At 42.2% G+C, this 26,673-nt stretch overlaps 1 protein-coding gene across 2 annotated transcripts in view; it reads left to right on the top strand.

Annotated features, from left to right (window-relative positions):
* Positions 1-26,673, top strand: part of LOC130121239 (contactin-associated protein-like 5) — a 99,753-nt gene that overhangs the window by 47,158 nt on the left and 25,922 nt on the right. For both annotated transcript variants that reach the window (XM_056290118.1, XM_056290119.1), the window contains exons 9-14: positions 12,306-12,412; positions 13,632-13,751; positions 18,447-18,647; positions 21,522-21,678; positions 24,776-24,903; positions 26,458-26,628. In XM_056290118.1, the coding sequence (XP_056146093.1) occupies positions 12,306-12,412; positions 13,632-13,751; positions 18,447-18,647; positions 21,522-21,678; positions 24,776-24,903; positions 26,458-26,628 (884 nt within the window). The remainder of the gene's footprint in view (positions 1-12,305; positions 12,413-13,631; positions 13,752-18,446; positions 18,648-21,521; positions 21,679-24,775; positions 24,904-26,457; positions 26,629-26,673) is intronic.

Here is a 26,673-nt window from a genome sequence, read left to right as displayed (position 1 = left end):
CAGCATTTATTTTCATTACAAAAAAGAAAGAAAAACAGTCAGCAGTTTTGAAACAAAATGTGTGCAATCAAATTATGTCCTAGTGAGTGTGTGGAAGAGAGGTTTCCTGCTAGTTCATGTTATTGGGTTTTTAGATGTGAAGAACAAACTGACCTTATGTTTGGCTGTACCATCTGTGTATTTGTGTGTGTGGGTGTGGGGGGGGGGCAGATTGCGACTCCTCCAGAAATAGCCTGTCCCTCCCTCTCCTGTAATTGCCCATGCAGTTTCATTCCAACAAGAATTTCATAGAAACACTATCGACAGATTCAAGCTAGACGTGCTCAATCGGTGTCATTGTTAAGAGTCCAACCAGGATTTATGTAAATAATATGCAACAGTAGCTACTTAATTGAAAATATGCTGTAAATACGGCAAAGTTAAGATAATTATCCCATAATGTTCTGTTCACAACAAAGTCGCACTACAGTTGTGCTTCACATCTATGACATCATGTGTCCTTGTCAGAAGGGGTGCTATCTCTCAGCAATCAAAGTACTAGAAGTGATGAATCTCAGCCACCAATCTAGACTGAGCTCAGTATCTCAGGCCCCATTTGTATTTGGTACCAATGCACCTTGTATTCAGATGTTTGCACCTTGTATTTAGATTTCATCCAGATGTGATTTTATCCACATTGAATTTAAACTTGTCCTTAAAATGTGTCTCCGATAACCAGACAGAAATCTGACTGCACTGCCCTGGTGCATTCACATGCAAGATGTTAATTATTTTTTCAGTCAATCTTATGCCAGTGGCCTCCATCTCATAGTATGCAAAGGAATGGTGAAGACAAACAGCTCTCACTTTTCACATTGTTGCTCAATTATCGTTTCTGAAAATATCCAAAGGATCATCTCAATTGGCTGTTGCAGCTAGAAAAGCGTTATAAAATGCAACTTGATTGATTGATTGATTGATTGATTGATTGATTGATTGATTGAACTCAAGATAGGAATAAACCATGGACTGGAAATTGAAAATATCATTCAAGTTGATGTACGCACAGTTAGTACTGGCATACAGCTTTAGGAACATATGCTCTGTGTAGAGATGGCAGACACTATTGAAATTGTCTTCACATTCTTGCATCCTCTACAAACCGCTGATTGCCATTCCTTAATCAAACAAACCCAGCAGCAGCTGGAGCTGTGTTTATCCTGCTATGCTTACATTACTTGGTCCCAAGATTTGCTTTGCAACTTATAGATGGTTTTTCACCTGGAAACTGTGGTAAAAGGTTTAGTTGGTCTTTAATATAGCTAGAAGTGTATGGACCTTATTAAATGCAGCAAATATTGAAAGAATAACTTGGATGTGGGAGGGTAACTTTTGACACTTTCAGTGACAGCGACTGGGTAACTACTCTCTAGCCAGGTCGTTGTGCATTTAAGTTTGGCTCACACTCCAACTATGCGTTTCCTCCATGCTTATGACATACATTTCTGTTTTAGGAGAGGACTCTATCACGTGTCATACACTTTGGAAGGAGTTTAAGTTGTCATACATGGCTTTTATAAACTTATCCATTTAAATTACACATAACATTTGGATAGAATGAGTCTCAGATCACCACATGAGGTGGTTGAGGCGATTGGACTTCAATAAAAACAACAAACAAGGGGGAAAAAAAACAGCTGAATGATGGTGCCACGGATGGCAGCCTCCATGTGTTGGTGTGCATTGTTTTGTATAGTTTTTTTCCCCCCATAAACTCAGTATTTTGCTACAATAAATGGAACTCTTTCCCCAGAGAAGAGCTTATGAACATCAGACAAACTATTTCCGCGGATTTATTCCCCAACTTTCTCATCTCATCTACGGAATAACTGGACATGTTGGTCAAAGGTGCACCCACCTTTGTTTACGCAGAGAGGGAAATGTGCCAGTGTGCTCATGCATCTTCATCATTCTGGCTGGTGGTTACATTCCACCACAGGCCAACATGCAGGAGGCACAGTGCATGCTCACTGACCAGATACTGTGTGTGGAACAGACAAACCCAGACTCTTTCATTATTGTCCTCAGCAACTTTAACAAAGGCAATCTCAGCCATGAACTACCTAAATACCATCAGCTAATTAAATGCCTGATCAGGGGGGAAAACATTTTAGATCACTGTTACACTACAATCAACAGTGCCTATCACACAGTCCCCCGTGCTGCACTGGGACACTCTGACCATGTCATGGTCCAACAGATTCCTGCATACAGGCAGAAATCAAAACTCTCTAAACCTGTTGTGAGATCATCTAAGACAGTGTTTCTCAACCCAGTCCTCAAGGAACCCCTATCCTGCATATTTTCTTTGCAACCCTGAATAGGTACCTGTTTGTAGTTATTCAACCAATCAGCAATGAATTTTGTCAGATGTTGCACACCTTGCATAATTAAGTGCTGCGAGATGATTGGTCGAGTAAGTACAAGCAGGGCTACCTATGCAGGGTTACAATGAAAATCTGCAGAATAGGGGTTCCTTGAGGACTGGGTTGAGAAACACTGATCTAAGAAGTGAACCTGTGAAGCTATGGAGGATCTTTGTGTGTGCTTTGACTGTACTGACTGGGATATTTTCAGGTCTGCCACCAACAGTCTGTATGAGTACACTGAGACTGTGACATCGTGTTTCAGCTTCTGTGAGGACAGCTGTGTACCATCACGCACCAGGGTGTTACAACAATGACAAACCCTACTTCACAGCTAAACTCAGACAGCTTAGGTTTGAAAAGGAGAAAGCAGTTAGGAGTGAGGAAAAGGTCCGGTTTAGAGGAGTCTAAATACAGGTTTAGCAAGATGGTGAGAGATGCTAAATGACTGTACTCTGATAGACTTCAGCAATAGTTCTCAGAAAACAACTCAGCCTTTGTCTGGAAGGGCCTCAGACAGGTCACCAACTACAAACCAAAAACACCCTACTCCACAAATGATTTGCGCCTGGCCAAAGATCTGAATTTCTGTTGTCGATTTGAAAGACAATGAGACAGTCCTGACACCATCCCCTGTGACTTCATCCACCAGCTCCTGACCTCCAGTGCCTCCTCCCCACCTCAGCAGGGGCCTCTCCACAACTGCCCCCTCTACTCTTTCCCTGTATATGAAAAGCTGCACCTCCAGTCACCTGTCAGTCAAGCTAAAGTTTGCCGATGACACCATCCTTTTTGGGCTCATCGCTAGTGAGGATGAGTCAGCCTAAAGATGGGAGATTAACCATCTGATGTCCTGATGTGGGCAAAACAACTTAGAGCTCAATGGTTTAAAGGAATTTGAGATGGTTGTGGACTTCAGAAAGAACACACCCCCTCCTGCCCCCATCACCCTGTGTGGCTTCCCAGTCGATAATGTAGAATCCTTCCACTTCCTGGGCACCATCATCACCTAGGACCTCAAGTAGGAGCTTAACATCAGCTCCCTCACCAAGCAGAGGATGTACTTGCTGCTGCAGCTGAAAAAGTTCAGCCTTCCAAAGCCAATAAAGGTGCACTCTTACACTGCCATCATTGAGTCCATCCTCTCCTCCTCCATTACTATCTGGTACTCTGCTGCCACTGCCAAGGACAAGGGCAGACTGCAGCATATCCTTTACTCTGCTGAGAGGGTTATTGGCTGCTACCTGCCATCCCTCCATGACCTGTACACCTCCAGGACACTGAGGCAGGTAGGAAAGATCCCCCTTCCACCCCAGGCGATGGTCTATTCAAATTACTCCCCTCTGGCAAGAGGCTAAGGTCTATAAAAACCAGAACCACATGCCATGAGAGCAGCTTCTTCCCTACAGCAGTAGGCCTTTCTAACAAATCCCCAGACACCCACAGATCCTGACATTGCCACCCATCCACGCCCACCCCCTTATATCTTCCCTACTATGCTGTCTGTATGTGGTCACCCAGCATAAAACCTGCACTACCCTGTGAATAACTCTTATTCTGTAAATAACATCTTAAAACTGTAATTTAACTTTTTGTAAATACAACTCCTGCCATCCAGTGCCAGGCATCAGGGGCTGCCACATGGTCTCATGTTCCACTCTGAACCGGTATTGATTGCACCTTATTGCACCTTAATTTCATTTTTGTTTTATTTTATCTTGTATATACATTTTATTTATTATTCTTTTTAGTACTATTATCTTTATTTTATGATTTATTGTTAATTTTTCCCACTTGCACCAACATAACAAAACAAATTGCTTGTATGTTCTCGTACATGGCAATAAATCTTATTCTCATTCTGATCTATTCAAATGCATCTTGGGTGTATTTACACAAACATTTTTAAGTGGGGAAAAAAAATAATATATATATATATACACACACACACACACACACAAACACACACACACACACACACACACACAGTGCATCCGGAAAGTATTCACACCCCTTCACTTTCCCCACATTTTGTTATGTTACAGCCTTATTCCAAAATGGATTAAATTCTTTTTTTTCTCATTAATCTACATACAATACCCCATAATGACAAAGCGAAAAAGGTTTTGTAGAAATTTTTGCAAATTCATTAAAAATAAAAAACTGAAATATTGCATGTACATAAGTATTCACACCCTTTACTCAGTACTTGGTTGAGGCACCCTTGGCAGTGATTACAGCCTCAAGTCTTCTTGGGTATGAAGCTACAAGCTTGGCACACCTATATTTGGGGTATTTCTCCCATTCTTCTCTGCAGATCCTCTCGAGCTCTGTAAGGTTAGATGGGGAGTGTCGCTGCACAGCTATTTTCAGGTCTTTCCAGAGATGTTCAATGGGGTTCAAGTCTGGGCTCTGGCTGGGCCACTCAAGGACATTCACAGACTTGTCCCGAAGCCACTCCTTCGTTGTCTTGGCTGTGTGCTTAGGGTCGTTGTCGTGTTGAAAGGTAAACCTTCGCCCCAGTCTGAGGTCCTGAGCGCTCTGGAGCAGGTTTTCATCAAGCATCTCTCTGTACCTTGCTCCATTCATCTTTCCCTCGATCCTGACTAGTCTCCCAGTTCCTGCCGCTGAAGAACATCCCCACAGCATGATGCTGCCACTACCATGCTTCACTGTAGGGATGGTATTAGCAAAGCAAGGTGATGAGAGGTGCCTGGTTTCCTCCAGACGTGACGTTTGGCATTCAGGCCAAAGAGTTCAATCTTGGTTTCATCAGACCAGAGAATCTTGTTTCTCATGGTCTGAGAGTCCTTTAGGTGCTTTCTGGCAAGCTCCAAGATGGCTGTCATGTGCCTTTTACTGAGCAGAGGCTTCTGTCTGGCAACTCTACCATAAAGGCCTGATTGGTAGAGTGCTGCAGAGATGGTTGTCCTTCTGGAAGGTTCTCCCATCTCCACAGAGGAACGCTGGAGCTCTATCAGAGTGACCATCAGGTTCTTGGTCACCTCCCTGACCAAGGCCCTTCAGCTCAGTTTGGCTGGGCGGCCAGCTCTAGGAAGAGTCCTGGTGGATCCAAACTCCTTCCACTTACGAATGATGGAGACCACTGTGCTCTTCGGGACCTTCAAAGCTGTAGAAATTGTTTTGTACCCTTCCCCAGATCTGTGCCTCGATACAATCCTGTCTCGGAGGTCCACAGACAATTCCTTTGACTTCATGGCTTGGTTCTGCTCTGACATGCACTGTCAACAGTAGGACCTTATATAGACAGGTGTGTGCCTTTCCAAATCATGTCCAATCCATTGAATTTACTACAGGTGGACTCCAATCAAGATGTAGAAACATCTCAAGGATGATCAGTGGAAACAGGATGAACCTGAGCTCAATTTTGAGTGTCATAGCAACGGGTTTGAAAACTTATGTACATGCAATATTCCAGTTTTTTATTTTTAATAAATTTGCAAAAAAAAATCTAAAAAACCTTTTTCACTTTGTCATTATGGGGTATTGTGTGTAGATTGATGAGAAAAAAAAGGAATTTAATCCATTTTGGAATAAGGCTGTAACATAACAAAACGTGGGGAAAGTGAAGGGGTGTGAATACTTTCCGGCTGCACTGTATATACACTCACTGGCCACTTTATTAGGTACACCTTGCTAGTACCGGGTTGGACCCCCTTTTGCCTTCAGAACTGCCTTAATCCTTCGTGGCATAGATTCAACAAGGTACTGGAAACATTCCTCAGAGAGTTTGGTCCATATTGACATGATAGCATCACGCAGTTGCTGCAGATTTGTCGACTGCACATCCATGATGCGAATCTCCCGGTCCACCACATCCCAAAGGTGCTCTATTGGATTGAGATCTGGGGACTGTGGAGGCTATTTGAGTACAGTGATCTCATTGTCATGTACAAGAAACCAGTCTGAGATGATTCGAGCTTTATGACATGGCGCGTTATCCTGCTGGACGTAGCCATCAGAAGATGGGAACACTGTGGTCATAAAGGTATGGACATGGTCAGCAACAATACTCAGGTAGGCTGTGGCGTTGACACGATGCTCAATTGGTACTAAGGGGCCCAAAGTGTGCCAAGAAAATATCCCCCATACCATTACACCACCACCAGCAGCCTGAACCGTTGATACAAGGCAGGATGGATCCATGCTTTCATGTTGTTGATGCCAAATTCTGACCCTACCATCCGAATGTCGCAGCAGAAATCGAGACTCATCAGACCAGGCAACATTTTTCCAATCTTCTATTGTCCAATTTTGGTGAGCCTGTGCGAATTGTTGCCTCAGTTTCGTGTTCTTAGCTGACAGGAGTGGCACCCGGTGTGGTCTTCTGCTGCTGTAGCCCATCTGCCTCAAGGTTCGACGTGTTGTGCGTTCAGAGATGCTCTTCTGCATACCCCGGTTGTAATGAGTGGTTATTTGAGTTACTGTTGCCTTTCGGTCAGCTCGAACCAGTCTGGCCATTCTCCTCTGACCTCTGGCATCAACAAGGCATTTTCGCCCACAGAACTGCCGCTCACTGGATATTTTCTCTTTTTCGGACCATTCTCTGTAAACCCTAGAGATGGTTGTGCGTGAAAATCCCAGTAGATCAGCAGTTTCTGAAATACTCAGACCAGCCCGTCTGGCACCAACAACCATGCCACGTTCAAAGTCACTTAAATCACCTTTCTTCCCCTTTCTGATGCTCGGTTTGAACTGCAGCAGATCGTCTTGATCATGTCTACATGCCTAAATGCATTGAGTTGCTGCCATGTGATTGGCTGATTAGAAATTTGCGTTAACGAGCAGTTGGACAGGTGTGCCTAATAAAGTGGCCGGTGAGTGTATGTGTGTGTGTGTGTGTGTGTGTGTGTGTATACATATATACACACACACACACACACACACACACACACACACTTATACATACAGTGCTGCTTGAAAGTATGTGAACCCCTTGGGCAGTTTAGATGTTTCTGTTGTTTTACCATGATTTTCTTATTCTATCATCACCAGTTTTTATGTATGAAATGTCAGATATATGTTTATTAATTGCATGTACTTGTTTAGTGGGACTTGTTTAAGTAGCCCAAAAACTACATGAAACATGGAATTAGGGTATGTGCAAAAGTAAGTGAACCCCCAGCTGCATTGGTTAAGTCAAGCAGGTAACAGACTTAGGTGAAACACATTTGGGTGCTTAATTAATCATTTCAGCAGACCAATGAAATGAGACATCCTTGGGAAAGGGTTTGGCCTGCACTAATTAAAAGAAAGAGGAAACCAACCAAACCACTGTGGTCATATACAAATCAACAATGCCGAGAGCGAAGGTGATATCCGAAGACATGAAGAAGAGGGTAGTGACAGCCCATCAGTCTGGGGAGGGCTATAAGACAGTCTCCAAAAGATTCCAGCTCCATCCATCCCCTGTAAGACATATAATTTACAAATGGACGGCCTTCAACATGACAGCAACTCTGCCTAGAAGTGGACGCCCATCAAAAATATCACCCAGAAGCACCAGAAAAATAATACATCAGGTAAAGGCCAACCCACACATCACCTCTAGAGAGTTGCAGACCTCTCTGATAGCATCTGGGACAAATGTGCATGCGTCTACAATCAGACGAAAATTGAATAGCCATGACATTCATGGGAGGGTTGCTAGAAGGAAGCCTCTGCTCTCAAAAAAGAACAAAGCTGCCCATTTCAACTTTGCCAGAGAGCACTTGGACAAACCAGAGGCCTTCTGGAAGTCCATTCTCTGGACAGACAAGACCAAAATAGAATTATTTGGTCACAATCAAAACCAACATGTTTGGAGAAAAGCCAACACTGCATATGAAGAAAAGAACCTCCTCCCAACAGTGAAGCATGGTGGTGGAAATGTGAAGGTCTGGGGCTGCTTTTCTGCTTCTGGACCTGGACGACTCCATATTATCCAAGGAACCATGAATTCTCCGGCATATCAACAAATTCTTGACCAGAATCTCCTGCCATCAGCCAGGGAGTTGAAGCTGGGACGAAAATGGATTGTGCAACAAGACAATGACCCAAAGCATTCCAGCAAAACTATAAAGGAATGGCTTCAGAGAAAGAGGATTCATACTCTGGATAGGCCCAGTCAAAGTCCGGACCTTAATCCAATTGAAATGTTGTGGCGAGACCTGAAGAAGTTGGCACATACCAGATGTCCCTCCAACCTCTCTCAACTGGCTCGCAGATGCGAGTGACTGGTTAGTGGTTACAGAAGACGTTTGGTTGAAGTAATGGCTGCAAAAGGAGGAGCCACAAGCTATTAATACAAGGGTTCACATACTTTTGCACATGTTAAATTTTCAGTTTTTGTGAAATAAACTACCTTTGTTGAATTAAATAATGAAAATATATCTCTTTTTGTGTGTGTGTCCATTATTTGAAAGGTGTGCTTTACAAATTGGGATTTGGATGTATGTGTAATAAGCTTATTTTAATGTTTTTTACAAAAACAGTGACCATGTCTGGAGGGTTCACAAACTTTCAAGCAGCACTGTATATGTACATACACACACACACACATATATATATATATATATATACACATACATACATACCTACATACATACACACACACACACATATATCAACAGATACAGGAAAAAAGTTTTAATGCATTACAGTACAATGCATTAAACTGCAATGCATTAAAACTTTTTTCCTGTATCCGTGTTGATATTCCGCTCCTCATTAGTTGAGCACTTACAACACCATTGACGGTTTCGAAAAAACACACACACACACACACACACACACACACACACACACACACACACACACACACACATATATATATATATATATATAATCCAGTGAGTCAAGTAAATTCTTTATGAGACAGTACAAGCCTGTTGAGAGCTGATCATTGCTTATGGCATGAAACAGGCTTGTACTGTCTCGTACAGAATTTACTTGACTCACTGTTTTATTTTTCTCCTTATTTGTTGAGCACTTTCCCTACTGTTGAGTGTTTCTTTTAACAAAGTATATATATATATATATATACTTTGTTAATATACACTACCGTTCAAAAGTTTGGGATCACCCAAACAATTTCGTGTTTTCCATGAAAAGTCACACTTATTCACCACCATATGTTGTGAAATGAATAGAAAGTTGAGTCAAGACATTGACAAGGTTAGAAATAATGATTTGTATTTGAAATAAGATTTTTTTTACATCAAACTTTGCTTTCGTCAAAGAATCCTCCATTTGCAGCAATTACAGCATTGCAGACCTTTGGCATTCTAGCTGTTAATTTGTTGAGGTAATCTGGAGAAATTGCACCCCACGCTTCCAGAAGCAGCTCCCACAAGTTGGATTGGTTGGATGGGCACTTCTTTGAGCAGATTGAGTTTCTGGAGCATCACATTTGTGGGGTCAATTAAACGCTCAAAATGGCCAGAAAAAGAGAACTTTCATCTGAAACTCGACAGTCTATTCTTGTTCTTAGAAATGAAGGCTATTCCATGCGAGAAATTGCTAAGAAATTGAAGATTTCCTACACCGGTGTGTACTACTCCCTTCAGAGGACAGCACAAACAGGCTCTAACAGGTACTATTTAATGAAGATGCCAGTTGGGGACCTGTGAGGCGTCTGTTTCTCAAACTAGAGACTCTAATGTACTTATCTTCTTGCTCAGTTGTGCAACGCGGCCTCCCACTTCTTTTTCTACTCTGGTTAGAGCCTGTTTGTGCTGTCCTCTGAAGGGAGTAGTACACACCGGTGTAGGAAATCTTCAATTTCTTAGCAATTTCTCGCATGGAATAGCCTTCATTTCTAAGAACAAGAATAGACTGTCGAGTTTCAGATGAAAGTTCTCTTTTTCTGGCCATTTTGAGCGTTTAATTGACCCCACAAATGTGATGCTCCAGAAACTCAATCTGCTCAAAGAAGTGCCCATCCAACCAATCCAACTTGTGGGAGCTGCTTCTGGAAGCGTGGGGTGCAATTTCTCCAGATTACCTCAACAAATTAACAGCTAGAATGCCAAAGGTCTGCAATGCTGTAATTGCTGCAAATGGAGGATTCTTTGACGAAAGCAAAGTTTGATGTAAAAAAAAAATCTTATTTCAAATACAAATCATTATTTCTAACCTTGTCAATGTCTTGACTCTATTTTCTATTCATTTCACAACATATGGTGGTGAATAAGTGTGACTTTTCATGGAAAACACAAAATTGTTTGGGTGATCCCAAACTTTTGAACGGTAGTGTATATTATATATATTTGGATACTCCAGGATGCATGAAACCACCAAATGTAAATGTGGTATCTATTTACTCACAGGAGATTGATAGACTGACTTATCAAATAAAACTTGAAGCTTTTGATTTTCATCTTTTGATTTTCATCTTACTCTGCACTGTAAATTTTACTGTTCTTTTTATGTTTTTAAACGTCTTTTTATTGCCTTATTTTGCTTCTCTTAATTTATTTTATGCTTTATGTAAAGCAATTTGAATTGCCTTGTTGCTGAAATGTGCTATATAAATAAATTTGCCTTGACTTGCCTAGTGATAGGGCTCCTCCTCTGCTTCTCAGCTGGAGGAGCCACCTGATTCTATTCAGACTGGTTAAGGTTTCTGCACCACTACCAGCCGAGATAACTGGAAAACAGAATTTATGTCTTCTGAAACCAGTGGCTATTTTTATAAGTTAGAGTAGGAGTTATACTTCACAGTCTTCTGGGATAACGTCTATTTACTTAACTGCTTTCCTACCAAGCGCTAAAACTTCACTGCCCTCTTTATTACAAAGGGGAAATTTTAACATGCCAGGCTGTGCAATTTTGTGGTTCACAAGACACTGCTATATGTATGAAAAAATAGGGCAGAAAAAATTAAATCACCAGCCGAAATATTATCTGTTGAATGGGCTGACTGCCTTAGCCATTTAACAGCTGAATAGGAATGAGATTGGCTGTCTTGTAAATGCAATCCCAGTAAAAACTACTCTCCCATTGGACTGGCTGCAACAAAGGAACTGAAATACATAACAGTGGGGTTAAATCATTTAATTTATCCAATCATAAATGGCTGGTCATCCTGTAAAATCTACTTGCAAACCAAGCTAATGAGGCAATTTGGTGGTGCCTTATTGCAAGTCAGCCTTTTCAGGAAAGGATCTGAGACACCCCCCAGGTGCCCCTACATTCACAGATAAAATATCTGTTTCCACACATTAAAGAATTTAAAATACATGTTTCATTTTGAAACAAAAGGTTTTACTTTTGTTTTACTTTCATGACAGTGTAACCGGTTATTTTCTTGCCCGGTGCAGGATTCGATATGGGGTGTACTGCACCACAAGGCGACATCACTAACCGCTCGACTAAAGGGTCAGACCCGTTAGCTAGGGGCTAACGTGTCTTATTAGTAGTTTAAAACAGTATTCTCATTATGTGGCATTAGAATACATCCAAAGGTGTGGTACATATCTTTCAGTTAAAGTTACTGCTGACGTGTACACATACTGTTACGTTGTGCTGTTGATCTATAGTGTTGTCAGATTGTAGTAAGCACTGTCATTGACAAATTTAGGTAATGCCAAATTTTCTAATGTTTGTATAAAAATGAGCCATCAAGAACCAGAAGGAAAATAATTTTAGTTGAAGGGTTTTTGCCCTCGCATTGTTCCCAACTACACAAGATTAAATAGAGGGTTTTTTTCGAAGTTTTTTTTTTACGTTTTATCCTTACTAGCCTTCTTCAGTGTGAATTTCTTTCAACCCATTGTTCAAAGTTGTCTTCAAACCCACTCACCCATTTGCATTGCCTCAACCCGGCGCTAATGACATGTTCACCAACTTAACAAGGATCATTTTCTTTCCTGCTGTTCTTCCTTTTCATGTTTTCAGATGTCTGCCTAACTTGTGTGAACATGGAGGCCAGTGTTCTCAGTCCTGGACCACCTTCTACTGTGACTGTTTGGGAACAGGATATTCTGGAGCTACCTGTCATAACTGTTAGTTCATATACCACTGCTAACCACCACACGAGCCACTGTAGCCTGTCATAATGTCAGTGCTTGTTGATAAATTGATCTGTATAACTGTCAATTCCTCTGATATATCCAATTTCACAACTTAAAAAGAATAGTTCTGATTTTTCCCGTCTATCCCCATTTTGCACTCACCGCTCATGTTGTACATATAGGTAGGTTTCATTTTCAGTCACTCGTATTTTTCTTCATACTAGACACACAGCACAGTCCCATATTGCCATTTAGAGTTCAATGCAGTTCATGGAGGACAAATCCACAATCTTTGTTTACAGCAAGAGTCACTCCAAGATTCAGCCAAAGCTAACATGATGGTACAGCAGTCTATCATGGCAAATTCGGCGGTCATTTCAAAAATGTAGTGTCGCTTTTATGGTCAGTTACAGTCGTTTCTTGCCGTGCTACTGCCTGCAACACAGCCTAGTCCCTCTACCATGATACAGCAAAAGCAAACAATAAAATGCAACTAGGTAATGCTAACAAATGTACATTTTTTTTAATCCCCTCTCCAATTCATTATGATTGACTGCTGTAGCATCATGTTAGCTTTTGCTGAACCATGGAATGTTTGTTTTTTTTGCAGAGAATTAGGTCTGCAGATTTGTACATCATTACTAATTGCATTGATGGCAAAGCTGTGTGTCCAGTATGAATAAACAAATGGATGATCATGAAAATGTAAACCTACCTATGTCCTATATGAGCAGCAAGTATAAAAAAGGGATAGACTTCAAAAAATGCAAAGTATTCCCTTAAAATTTAATCTTCAAATTCATATTTTACCAGTACAGTACCTATTTCAAGGAAAAAAGGTCTCAATTAAGGGCTTTTAACTAACTCATTTTGAAAAGAGTATAGCGTATACAACAAAATATGATGGCACACAACACGTGTGCATAAGCCATTTTTACTTCAGTTTCTGTGTAGAGAATGAGCTCAAATATTTGTTAAACAAAAGTATAATCAATAACTTGCTGGATAGGCTGGATAGGTATACCTTTCAACTCTGCTGTGAAACACCCCCCCCCCCAAAAAAAATCAAGTTTGGTGTATATGTCTACAAAATATGGTAGTTTCATGATAGTTCATGCAGCTGTGTCTTTTTTTTTCTTTGTTTTTATGATTCCAGTGCTATTGGGCTCATTTTTTCCCTTGGGTAGCTAACCTTATACTTTACTTCCAGCCATCTATGAGCCATCCTGTGAGGCATACAAGCTGATGGGCAGCTCCTCAGGCTACTTCTCTATTGATTTAGATGGGAGTGGTCCCCTGGGGCCCACACAGGTCTACTGCAACATGACTGGTGAGCTGAGCATGGTCCATCACAGACCCTACTCCTATCCTTTTGTACTTTATCTGCGCTCCTTTTAAGGACTAATCAAGATTTATTGCCAGAATAATGGTGCAGATCGTATTACATGGTTGTATTGTTTAATTCAACATGCAGCACAATCGATTACAACAAAAACTCTGCATTGGCTTGTGTATGGTTTGAGTATCTGTCTATAAATGTTTTTTTTCCCATTTCCTTTGTGTTGCTCTCATGTGCAAGGCTGCCATATTATGCAAGTTCTTTCATATCCTCTGAATGCCATGAGTTCTTTTGACAGTTGCAGAATGACTAGCACTTAGCAGAAGTTGTCAAACCATAACCTCCCACTATGCTACAGTACTGGATTATGATGCTCCCAATTCTAATTTAGTCCTTCCCAAATTCACATTTTCATCATTAATCATCTTAGTTTTTAGAGAACCCATCAGATAATGGTGACATCTATCACTGATATATTTTAAGATTGCGGAGGAATACCATGAAATTGTATCTTTGACATGTTACCTCATTACAGTTCAATGTGAATTCTGAAATGTTGGCTGCTGTTTCTCAGAGAGGGATAAAAAAAAATAGAACCTCTCTGTATATCTGTGGCATTTAACACATTTATAGCATAAAGAATGGCAAAATGAAAAGAAGTGTGTCACAGTGTTTTTCCTTGCATAATGATGGAGCTAGAAAAAACAGTAGGGTCTGACTGCACCACTGTTAGATGGTGGGCTGACATAGTCATTCCACAAGATTTTGTCTGAGATGGTTATTACATGAGATTCTGCTACAATATTAACACTTACTCAACAACAAATCTATTGATGAATTGCAAATTAATCAAGGGTGACTTGGCCTGCAAATACATATGTGTACTAGCCTATATTCATACTGCCTGGATGTATGCTCAATAATCCATGTAAGGAAATCCCAGAAAGTTGAATCAGTTCATCTGGACACAACGTTTAGCGGGAGAAACGTTTCATCACTCATCTAAGTGAGTTCTTCAGTCTTAGCTGACTGCAGTGCAGACCCTCATTTTTATACTAAACTTTATCGATCTAACCTTCCAGACAATTGTGAGGACTTCATTCAACTGGTTCGTGAGAAAATACCGATCATAGAAAATGATTTTTGAGAAATGTTTGATTCTCCCCTATCTAAGTGTGAAATTAAAAACAATTCTATCTATGAAAAAAGAAAATTGCCTGGTATAGATGGGCTAACCACAGCATTTTATTTGCTGCTCTATACTATGATTAACTGATGTTTAGCTGATGGAGAAATGAGAGATACCATGAAGCAAGGTTATGTAACACTAAAACTCAAACCTGGCAAAGATAACTTACTAACTGACAACTGAATACCTGTTACTCTTCTAAAAACTGAGTATAAAACAGTTGCAAGTGCCTATGCTAATAGGTTAAAACAAGGACTTGATAATAATATATGTGGCCCCTTTTTACCCCGTGACAACAGAGGGCAGGGCCCTAGGTTCTCTCACTATAATCCAATTTATATTAATCTTAGTTTGGGTTCCCTAATTATACCAATCCCCATGAAATGAATAACCTTTAGATGAATAATCAAACAAGACCAAGTTGCAACTCGAAATATTTGGTTACTGTAAAAAAACAAAATTCAAAAACAAAACAAAAAATAAATAGTGCACTTTCACTATATCAGGCTCAATACAGTTCAAATACAAAATTAAAGTAGGTACCTTTTTCAGTATTCCAAATCAAGCACATTAAACATTAACTAAAGCCGGCATCTATCAAACTAATAAAGAGGCCCTCAGAGACCCACCCTCGTTGCAGGCCTGATTTCACGTGTCCAACCGACGTCATCCTCACTCTTGCGAGCTAAACGGACAAACGTACTCACTCAGATCAGGAGAACGGCAGTTCCGGAATGTTCAGGAAATGGCGGTGCAAGCGAATGGCCCAGGCGCGGATGAGAACGAGACGAAAGGCTTGCGGCTGGTGATTTGTTCCCATGTGAGAATCCCACGTAGCCAGAGGAAGTTTGAGCAAACCCTGGCGGCTCAAACCCTGGCGGCTCAAACCCCATCTGGTGTGTCTGATCCCGTGCGAGTGTTCCTTTTAGTAGCTGCGTATGTTCACCGAACTAGCAAACAAGGCTAATATATCAGCTAGCTTAGCTAACTAGCTGCTAACGACAGTCATGGTGAACTGGAGAATGACGCAGTAACATCTAACCGACGTTCACTTTACGTCCACCAGTAATCACATTTATAGCTCACGCCTTCGAATATTGTGCGATTAAAGCTGTAAACTATAAGACAGACGTTTGCTACGTTTTCTATTTCCTCCTCACCAGCCTTCAATCTACCGTCTCACCCGTCTGTCTTCTTCTTCTTCTCCTCCCTTCTTCACAACCGCTTGCCCCTCCCTTCACCGTGACCCTTCCCCCTTACTCCTGATTGGCCTTACGTACAACGGGCAAGTCCAATAAGAAACCATATGTAATCATATACATATTTCAATATAGTACAACTGTACCAAAATAATAAACTTTATGAAACCAAAATAATAACTGAGTTACATATACATGAAACTCAGCGTGGATTTATGATGGACTCTGCTCATTTAGTAGAAGAAGACAGCCTTACACTTTTTCTTTTTTCTTTTTTTAATAAAGCGTTTGACACTATTGAACACAATTCTCTTTTTGAAGCTCTCAAACTTTTCGGTTTTGGGGAACGTTTTATTAATATTGTTATAGTGTATAATATTATGGATAGTTCAGTTATTCTTGGAACAACCACTACTCAATTATTTAAGATTAATCGTGGAGTATGATAAGGATGCCCTGTCTCTCCTTTTTTGTTCTTATTAGTTGCTGAATTACTTTCTATAAGTATCAGTGGAGATGAACGAATGCAGGAATAGAAATATTTGGCAAAAAACTAAAAAATTTCAACTGGCTGATGACACGACTTTATTTTTGAAGAATAAAAGTGATATCCCTAGGGCCATTGATATAATAGATAACTTCTCAAAGGTGTCTGGGTTCACCATTAATATATAAACAAATGTGAGTCGATACCTTTACATACTATTGAAGAGATATCTATAATATTGCTGTTTGGTCGTCAGCTAGATACCTGGGTAGACACATCACCAAAGAGCCTGCTGAAAGACAACATCTAATTTTTTCTTCTAGACTAAAAAAAATAAATGCTAAAATGAAACTGAACAGCTGGATGCGAAGGGATGTATCAGTTTTTGGACGAGTACTTTTATCCAAAGCAGTGCACTTTAAAATATCACATACTATTTACCCTGTTAACTTCTTTGTTTCAAAGTATACTGATTTTGAAAATGTCTGTACATTCTGTAAAGACTAACACATTTGTTTTACAGTTGCCCGGTGATTTCTAGGTTGTGTACATTCATTCATTTCATTCTGCAAACCGCTTATCCTTACTCATGGTCACGGGGGATGCTGGTGCCTATCCCAGCAGTCATTGGGTGGCAGGCGAGGAGACAGCCTGGACAGGCCGCCAGATTGTGTACAGACATTGTTAAAAAAAATTGCTCCAAGATATCCTGATTTCGATATAACTTTGAAAATTGTTTTTGTGTACTGTAATAATAAAAAAGACACACGTTTGGAATTCATATCTAATCTTGTTAATTTTGATGGCTAAGTTTTATATTCATAAACAGAATTTCGCATCAATTAGTCCTACTGTAAACAAGTTCTGTGCAGAATTGTGTTTCTTCCTTGAAACTTGCAAACTAATAGATAATAATAAAGGTACAATTTGCTAGTACATTATGACAAAGTATTTGGAAATTCCTAATAGATTATCTTCTATGAACATGCTGTGAAGACCAACTATACAGCCATGCTCTATACTGTATTTATCTCTTTGCTTTTTTTAAATCAATTTATGTATTTATTTAGTCGCCCTTTTTTCTTTTTCCAGTTTTTGTCTGTGTTAGGTTGTTTGTACTGTTTCTCCCTTTTCTGCTTTTGCAGGACTAATGTTTATATTGAATTATAAAGGAACATAAAAAATTAGGCGAGCTTACCCCTGAGTGACAACCTTTCAGTCAGACTTCATTTCTCCTCCTGACTCCCCCCTGTGCCAGTAGTTGAGTCCATAGCATCCTTAGAAATTAACACTTACCTTAACTTTGATAACTGACACCAATTTAATGAATTTGTCTTTTGAAGGCTGTATCACAAAAATCTGAAAATTGAAACCTGTTCCCCAACATCCCAATTTTCCATTTACTTGAGTGGTTAAAAAAAAAACAAAAAAACCAAAAAACTCAATATTTTAAAGCTTCAAATTTTGTAATCTTACAAGGTTTTTTTTAAACCAGTAACTATTACACAGACCATCAACCAAGTCAGTCTTGCATTCATTATCGGTGAGGCAACTTTATGGGCTTCATTCCTGCTTTTGGAACGAAGTCGTCAATCCTCATAAATACTAATTGGGCTTGTCAAAGCCAATAGCAGTAACATTTTAAATCAAGGGTCATTTAACTTGCATGCCTGTGTGTGTTTGTGTGACCACAAAAATCTTATTATATAGACCATGAATGTTTATAGGAGTCACAATAGATATTTGCTTGTGTGCGTGTGTGTGTGCGTGTGTGTGTGTGCGTGTGTGTGTGTGTGTGTGTGTGTTTAAAGAGGAGAGGGTGTGGACTGTAGTGACCCACAGCAGCACAGCTCCAGTGAGGGTCCGGGGCTCCTCTCTGCAGAAGCCGTACATTATGAAGTTCAACTACAGCGCCTCAGCTGAACAACTGCGTGCCATAGTCACCGGGTCAGAGCAGTGCCAACAGGAAGTGCTTTACCACTGCAGGAAGTCCCGTCTCTTCAGTACCTTGGGTGAGTGTACAACATTTTGCCTAGCGCAAGTAAAAACTTTCTCTTGAAAGAGATGGGTCAGAGTTGTTTTTCACACATGACTAGGCAGACTTCAGCAGGGTCCATTTATTGCCTAATGTTTGTCCATAGCCGCCTGTATGTTCCCTATTGAGTATGGTGTATTAAACAATGCTTGTCTTGCTGCCGCATGGGAGCTGAATAATGCATTCTGTTTCTGAGACCCCCCCCCCCCTTCACTCCTCCACTTCCTGCAACGCTCGGGGAGGCCCAACTATAAGCTCATCATTTATGAAAAATTGATGTGGCCGTATCTCTTGGAGGTGAACACCATGTCACTGCAGATAATAAACAAGTTTATTATGCCTTAAAAACAGAATCATTAATAGAAAAGCGGTGCCTATTTTCAGCCCAGCAGATATGAGACAAAACATAATTGCTTTAGTTGTTTACTTGACTGCTTCAGTAACTACCAGCATCTGGGGTTTGGGGTTTTTTTTCCTTTTATATACAAAACGCTGTAGTTGAACAGCATGACAGCAGATAGTCTAAGGATTGCTGCCCAAGATGGCAGCTGGAGTAAGGAAGATTTTCACATAGATGTGAAATTTACAACATATCTAGTAGGCCTGCGTGGACTGTGAATCTTCAATATAGAACAACCTGTCTAAATAAGAAGAGGGAATGTGTGTCTCTCTCAACACAAAAAAATTACATCATCAGCTCCAACAGTACTGAGTAATACATTGCAGTCCTATCATTACAGCACTTTATTATATTATTATTATTATGATTATTATTATTATATAGTAACAGGCAATGCCTTAAATTATTAACCTAGTTTCATTAGTACAGTTGTAGTTATTACTACAAACAAATACCAGACTGAAGAAGAATTTCCCAAATAAAAATCCAGTTATCCCCTTCCACAAATTCAATTTAGTCATAATTACAGTGATTTGTCGTCTTTCTCGGGGTGAAGGCGTCTCACTCCTCAGATCTTTTCGAGCAAACGGAAGGCAGGACTTGATAATGATGTCACCGAGTTACCCTCATCACCCAGATAAAAGCACAGAAGAGGCAATCCAGATATCAAAATATTTGAAAGGAAGGGGAAATAATGGCACCGAGGCAACTGTAAAAACAACAACAAAAAAAACCAAAAATTGTATAATAGCGTAGTGAAGACAAAAAACACAACAACAAAAAACACTACACTGCTCCCAGAAAATGTCTCATGTGTTTAAAGTCATCTTGCAGCTGTTGATTTGAATGATAATTATCATGGTATTACTCATCCCCCCAGATAGCAAAGAATCTTTGGCCCAAATACTGTCCACATCTGCGGTTATCTTACGGCCCACATTTGGCCTTGAATGACGGCCTTGACTCAGGGTGAGTGTTGCTGCCTCAACTCAGCCACACTTGGGCCACATCTGGCCCACATAGTATGTTCCTTAACCCAAGCCAAGCTCGGTTCGTTACGTTTCGCCCATATCGGGGGCCACACAACACTTGTCATAACCCAAGTCAGGCACGGCTTATGACATCTGGGCCAAGTCTGGCCCACACAACAGTTGCCAGTGCCGTACCTGAGCCGTAAGTACCAAAAGTGCCCCAGATTGGAACCAAATGTGTCTCCCGTTTCCCAGAAACAGAATAAAACAAGTCAAATAGCCCTTGTGTTGAGTCACATATACATCCAGACCTGTTCCCTCATGAGGAGCTCAAGTTCAGGGGAAAACAGGAACCAGCAACGCTTCACTCCAACTTCTCAGCTCAGGAGCTGATCTACGGCCGCGGAATTATTAACTTGGCTTCCATCCCCAGACACCCAAACCCAAATTAATGTTTTGTCTCACACCATTACCAGCGATGATGAACAGCACACAACTTATATACTGCCGTTTATTTAGCTGTGCAATTTAATTGACACGTCACAAAATGTACAGATTACAAGGTCACTTACTAGACGTGGTATTGACAAACAACTAAAGACATTGTCCACGCTGCAAATATATATATATATATTTCTTTAACAAAACTTGTCTTTGTCACTTTTATCACTTGAAGGACAATTACATTAAAAAAATATTGCTTCTTTCTGTGCAATATATTCTGTATAGTTTCTAACAGTTCAGTATCCACAACAGTTGTGTGCATCTTAAAAAAGGGACTATAGAAAAGAAAGACCAAACCCAACCTCCCCAATGTAACAGATAGCCGTAAAGTTAAAAAAGCAAACGCATTTATGGATCACGATGTTACTTCATCAAAAAGAAAACGGGAACATTGTCAGGGACGGGGCTTATTTTACTCGCTGCCAGTGGGAACCCACCTGTTTGAAGATCTTCAGACGCAGCGTCACTGTCTTACTGTTGACAAAGTGCTCTGTCTTATTCTGCCATGTCTCAATATATCAGAAGTTGAGCGGAGAATGTTCCCGGAACGAGCGAGAGTAGAGGGGTTTCATCCCGCTGGCCAGCGTTTCCCTTGCTTTAAGAAAAAGGACATGTTAAGACTGAATGATTCGGACATGTTTTTCACAGGGATCATGCCCACTTTTGTGTTCGGCAACAATCGGTGATTTCCTCCCTTCATTTGTTTTCCGCAGCGGTGGCAACGTTATTGCTGTCTAGCCCACCTCTCTTGAAAGGACGCGGGGGGGGGGGGGGTTCTAAGGCGGTGTCTGAAGCCGAGCCCCTCAGATCTGCTAGAGAAAATGAACCCCGCCTGATTGATATCAGCTCGGCTTGTTTGCCTCGTCCACAAACACCCTATAACTTGCGGCACGAGCAGATGCCCCGGTGCATTGCCGTGATTACTACCCTGGCTATTCTGCTCCTTTGTCGCATTTTCACTAATGCTGTGGTGCAGATGGTGCCCCCCTGTCCTGGTGGGTGGACCAGGGAGGAGAGAGGAGGACCTACTGGGGAGGCTTCCTGCCTGGAGTTCAGCAGTGCTCCTGCAGCCTGGAGGAGAACTGCATGGACATGGATTACTTCTGCAACTGTGACGCCGACACTTCCAAATGGTACTAACAGCACACACGCACACAGACACACACACACGCACGCACGCACACATGCAACAAACACAGATATACAGATACGAACACACACATGCACGCATACGCACGCACGTGCACACATATGCACAAACACAGATATATAGATACGCACAAACACACGCGCGTGCGCACACATGCACACATGCAGCAAACACACAGTTATACACACACATGCACCATACATATAGATATACAGATGCGCGCGCGCACAGATGCAGCAAACACAGATATACAGATACGCGCGCGCACACACACACACACACACAAACACACATGCAGCAAACATAGATATACAGATACGCGCGCGCAGCAAACATACAGATATATAGATACGCACACAAACACGCACACACACACATGCACACATGCAGCAAACACAAAGATACACACAAACACACACATGCACCAAACATACGGATATACTTATACGCACACACATACGCATGCATGCACGCACACACACACACACACACGCATGCACGTACGCACACACATGCACACACACGCAGCAAACATATAGATATAGATAAGTGCACACACCCACACACACGACACACACACGCAGCAAACAGATACAGAGATACGCACACACATACACACATGCAGCAAACATTCAGATATATAGATATGTACGCGCGCGCACACACACATGCATACATGCAGCAAATATATACAAAGCTGACATATCAACACGCACACACACATCACAAACAGTGAATGACACTCGTCTTGTCTGTCACTGCTTTTCTTTCAGTTTCTCTAATTTGACCAAAAAAAATAACATGTGCTCAGTGACAGGATATGTATTATCAATAATATGTATTATTATTAATATTAATATGCATTATTAGCCACTTCTGTGTGGAGTTCAGGCAGGAGTTAAGACAGGCACTGGGTGGTAATGAAGAGTTGCCAGATGGCTGGACAACCACTGCAGAAATAGTGAGGGAGACAGCTAGGAAGGTACTTGGTGTGTCATCAGGACAGAGGAAGGAAGACAAGGAGACTTGGTGGTGGAATGAGGAAGTACAGCAAATTATACAGAGGAAAAGGTTGGCAAAGAAGAAGTGGGATAGTCAGAGAGATGAAGAAAGTAGACAGGAGTACAAGGAGATGCAGCGTAAAGCAAAGAGAGAGGTGGCAAAGGCAAAGGAAAAGGAGTATGGTGAGTTGTATGACAGATTAGACACTAAGGAAGGAGAAAAGGACTTGTACCGATTGGCTAGACAGAGGGACCAAGCTGCAAAGGATGTGCAGCAAGTTAGGGCGATCAAGGATAGAGATGGAAATGTGCTGACAAGCGAGGAGAGTGTGCTAAGAAGGTGGAAGGAGTACTTTGAAGGGCTGATGAATGAAGAAAATGAGAGAGAGAGAGAAGGTTGGATGATGTAGGGATAGTGAATCAGGAAGTTCAGCAGATTAGCAAGGAGGAAGTGAGGGCAGCTATGAAGAGGATGAAGAGTGGAAAGGCACTTGGTCCTAATGACATACCTGTGGAGGCATGGAGATGTTTAGGAGAGATAGCAGTGGAGTTTTTAACTAGATTGTTTAACACATCCTGGAAAGTGAGAGGATGCCTGAGGAGTGGAGAAGAAGCATACTGGTACCGATTTTCAAGAACAAGGGCGATGTGCAGAACTGTAGCAACTACAGAGGTATAAAGTTGATCAGCCACAGCATGAAGATTTGGGAAAGAGTAATAGAAGCTAGGTTAAGAGGAGAGGTGACGATCAGCGAGCAGCAGTATGGTTTCATGCCACGAAAGAGCACCACAGATGCGATGTTTGCTTTGAGAATGTTGATTGAGAAGTATAGAGAAGGCCAGAAAGAGTTGCATTGTGTCTTTGTAGATTTAGAGAAAGCTTATGACAGAGTGCCGAGAGAGGAGGTGTGGTATTGTATGAGGGAGTTGGGAGTTGCAGAGAAGTATGTAGGAGTGGTGCAGGATACGTATGAGGGCAGTGTGACAGTGGTGAGGTGTGCGGTTGGAATGACAGATGGGTTCAAGGTGGAGGTGGGATTACATCAAGGATCGGCTCTGAGCCCTTTCTTGTTTGCAATGGTGATGGACAGGTTGACGGACAAGATCAGGCAGGAGTCTCCATGGACGATGATGTTCGCAGATGACATGTGATCTGTAGCGAGAGTAGGGTGCAGGTTGAGGAGAGCCTGGAGAGGTGGAGGTATGCACTGGAGAGAAGAGGAATGAAAGTCAGTAGGAGCAAGACAGAATACCTATGCGTGAATGAGAGAGAGGACAGTGGAATGGTCAGGATGCAAGGAGTGGAGGTGACAAAGGCATTTGAGTTTAAATACTTGGGGTCAACTGTCCAAAGTAACGGGGAGTGCAGTAGAGAGGTGAAAAAGAGAGTGCAGGCAGGTTGGAGTGGGTGGAGAAGTGTGTCAGGAGTGATTTGCGACAGAAGGGTACCAGCAAGAGTTAAAGGGAAAGTTTACAAGAGGGTTGTGAGACCAGCTATGTTATATGGTTTGGAGACAGTGGCACTGACGAAAAGACAGGAGGTGGAGCTGGAGGTGGCAGAGTTGAAGATGCTAAGATTTTCACTGGGAGTAACGAAGAAGGACAGGATTAGGAACGATTATATTAGAGGGACCGCTCAGGTTGGACAGTTTGGAGACAAAGCAAGAGAGGCAAGATTGAGATGGCTTGGACATGTGTGGAGGAGAGATGCTGAGTATATTGGGAGAAGGATGCTGAATATGGAGCTGCCAGGGAAGAGAAGAGGAAGGCCAAAGAGGAGGTTTATGGATGTGGTGAGGGAAGACATGCAGGTAGCTGGTGTGACAGAGGAAGACGCAGAAGACAGGAAGAAATGGAAACGGATGATCCGCTGTGGCGACCCCTAACGGGAGCAGCCGAAAGTAGTAGTAGTAGATTATTAGCCACTTCTCCCCCAGTATCCTCTCCAGACTGGATGCTGCTGAACTGGCTGGTGTCATATGTTGAGGTACACCCTCAAGTGCAGCATCGAGACAGGAGAGAAGGTTCCTTCATTGGCTCAATCTCGCGCCGGTCTCCTATTCTTACCCTTTATTACAGGGCTAACGACACGGGCGTCCTCTCCTACAAGGACCACTTACCAGTGAGCCAGATTGTGATTGGAGACACCAACCGAACAGGCTCTGAGGCTGTCTACCAGATCGGCCCTCTGCGTTGTTCTGGAGCCAGTAGGTGAACTGTTAAACGTTATGTGTGAAGTCTTTCACTCAGTTCAGTAACGTGCAGCGAGCTCCATGGCTGGGTAGGCAGAAGACAGCAAGCCGGAGGGTGGGAGGGAGTCAAAATACATGTGTGTGACTGTTCGTCTAGTCAGAAAGGCACGAACTGGGGAAGCCTCTTGGATGAGAGGCGAAACGTCTTCACGGGTATATACCAAGTCCAGTTGCACTTGACTCAACTCCTTTGGATAGTCAAAATACATCCCTTCACAAGACGCGAGGCAGGTTAGCGATGTGCCTCGTCGTTGATCATGACACTGTAAGAACAGACTACGCATGCGCAAAACTCCGAAACCGTTCGCTTTCACTCCATACGCCAGAGAGGCACAAGCGGACTCTGCCTCAGCAGCCTGCATTCACAAATGCTAGCTTTGGGTGCAAGCCATCCTGAACAGGACATGCCTTTAATTGATAAAACAACAAGTTTTACACGATTTTTTACAATAATCTTAACAAATTAAAGTTAATAAATAAATAAATAAATGTTTTTGTAGCTATCATGACATTTCATTTCCCCCCCCCCCTTATTAGCCTGGGTGAGACAGTGCCTCCCCTGCCTCCCCTGACTGCACATCACTGACTCAGTGGTACTCTTACCTCCAAAATGTTTAGCCTTGTTGTGACTCTGGAAAATGCTGGTCTACCGATTTCTCCCCCCCCTTTTATCCCCAATTGTATTTGGCCAATGACCCTATTTTCCGAGCCGTCCCGGTCGCTGCTCCACCCCCTCTGCCGACCCAGGGAGGGCTGCAGATCCGGGGAGGGCTCCTCCCATACATGTGGAGTCGCCAGCCGCCTCTTTTCACCTGACAGTGAGGAGTTTCACCAGGGGGATGTAGCGCGTGGGAGGATCACGCTATTCCCTCCAGTCCCCCCCCCCCAACAGGCGCCCCGGCTGACCAGAGGAGGCGCTAGTGCAGCGACCAGGACGCATACACCCACACCCGGCTTCCCACCCGCAGACACGGCCAGTTGTGTCTGTAGGGACGCCCGACCAAGCCGGAGGTAACACGGGGATTCGAACCAGCGATCCCCGTGTTGGTAGGGAACGGAATAGACCGCTATGCTACCTGGACGCCCAGGTCTACCGATTTCTTCGTTATAGCGTTAAACTCGGTGTTAGGCAAAGCGTCTGTTCTGTTTACAGTCTGTGAACTGGCTGCGGAGATAGTTAACTTTTTTATTTTCCATTTTCTCAGTATGCTCATACCCTCTTTCCCCCTCATGACTATTTCCTCTGTTTTAAGTCAAGAGACCTATGACCTGCCTCATGGAGATAATTTTCCTTTTCATTTGTTATTTAAAACTCTTCCTCCACATGATCTGAGCACTGGCTTTGTGAACTGTTAGCAAATGTCTTCACTTTGTTTTCTCCACTAGACATAGTTTATTTTTCCTGTATAGTTACTCCCTTTATGTACTTGCTGTACGTTACTCTGCCCATTCATATTAACATTTTAATATCTAGATCTTTCTCTTACCTACCCTCCTCCTTTCTCTCAGGGTCTACATGGAATGCAGCCTCCTTCTACCAGGAGTCCTCCTATCTCCACTTCCCCACCCTCCAGGCAGAGCTTGGCGCTGATATCTCCTTCTACTTCAAGGCCAGCGCCCCCTCAGGAGTGTTTCTGGAGAACCTGGGCCTCAAGGACTTCATCAGACTGGAGCTCAGCTGTGAGTCCAACAACAAGCACCTGTACGCCGTCACAGCACACCGCA

Source organism: Lampris incognitus, chromosome 11 (genome assembly GCF_029633865.1).
Source record: "Lampris incognitus isolate fLamInc1 chromosome 11, fLamInc1.hap2, whole genome shotgun sequence".
In the NCBI taxonomy this organism is placed as follows: Eukaryota; Metazoa; Chordata; class Actinopteri; order Lampriformes; family Lampridae; genus Lampris; species Lampris incognitus.
Note: the sequence above shows the minus strand (reverse complement) of the source record. Positions and strands in the feature narration are given on the sequence as shown.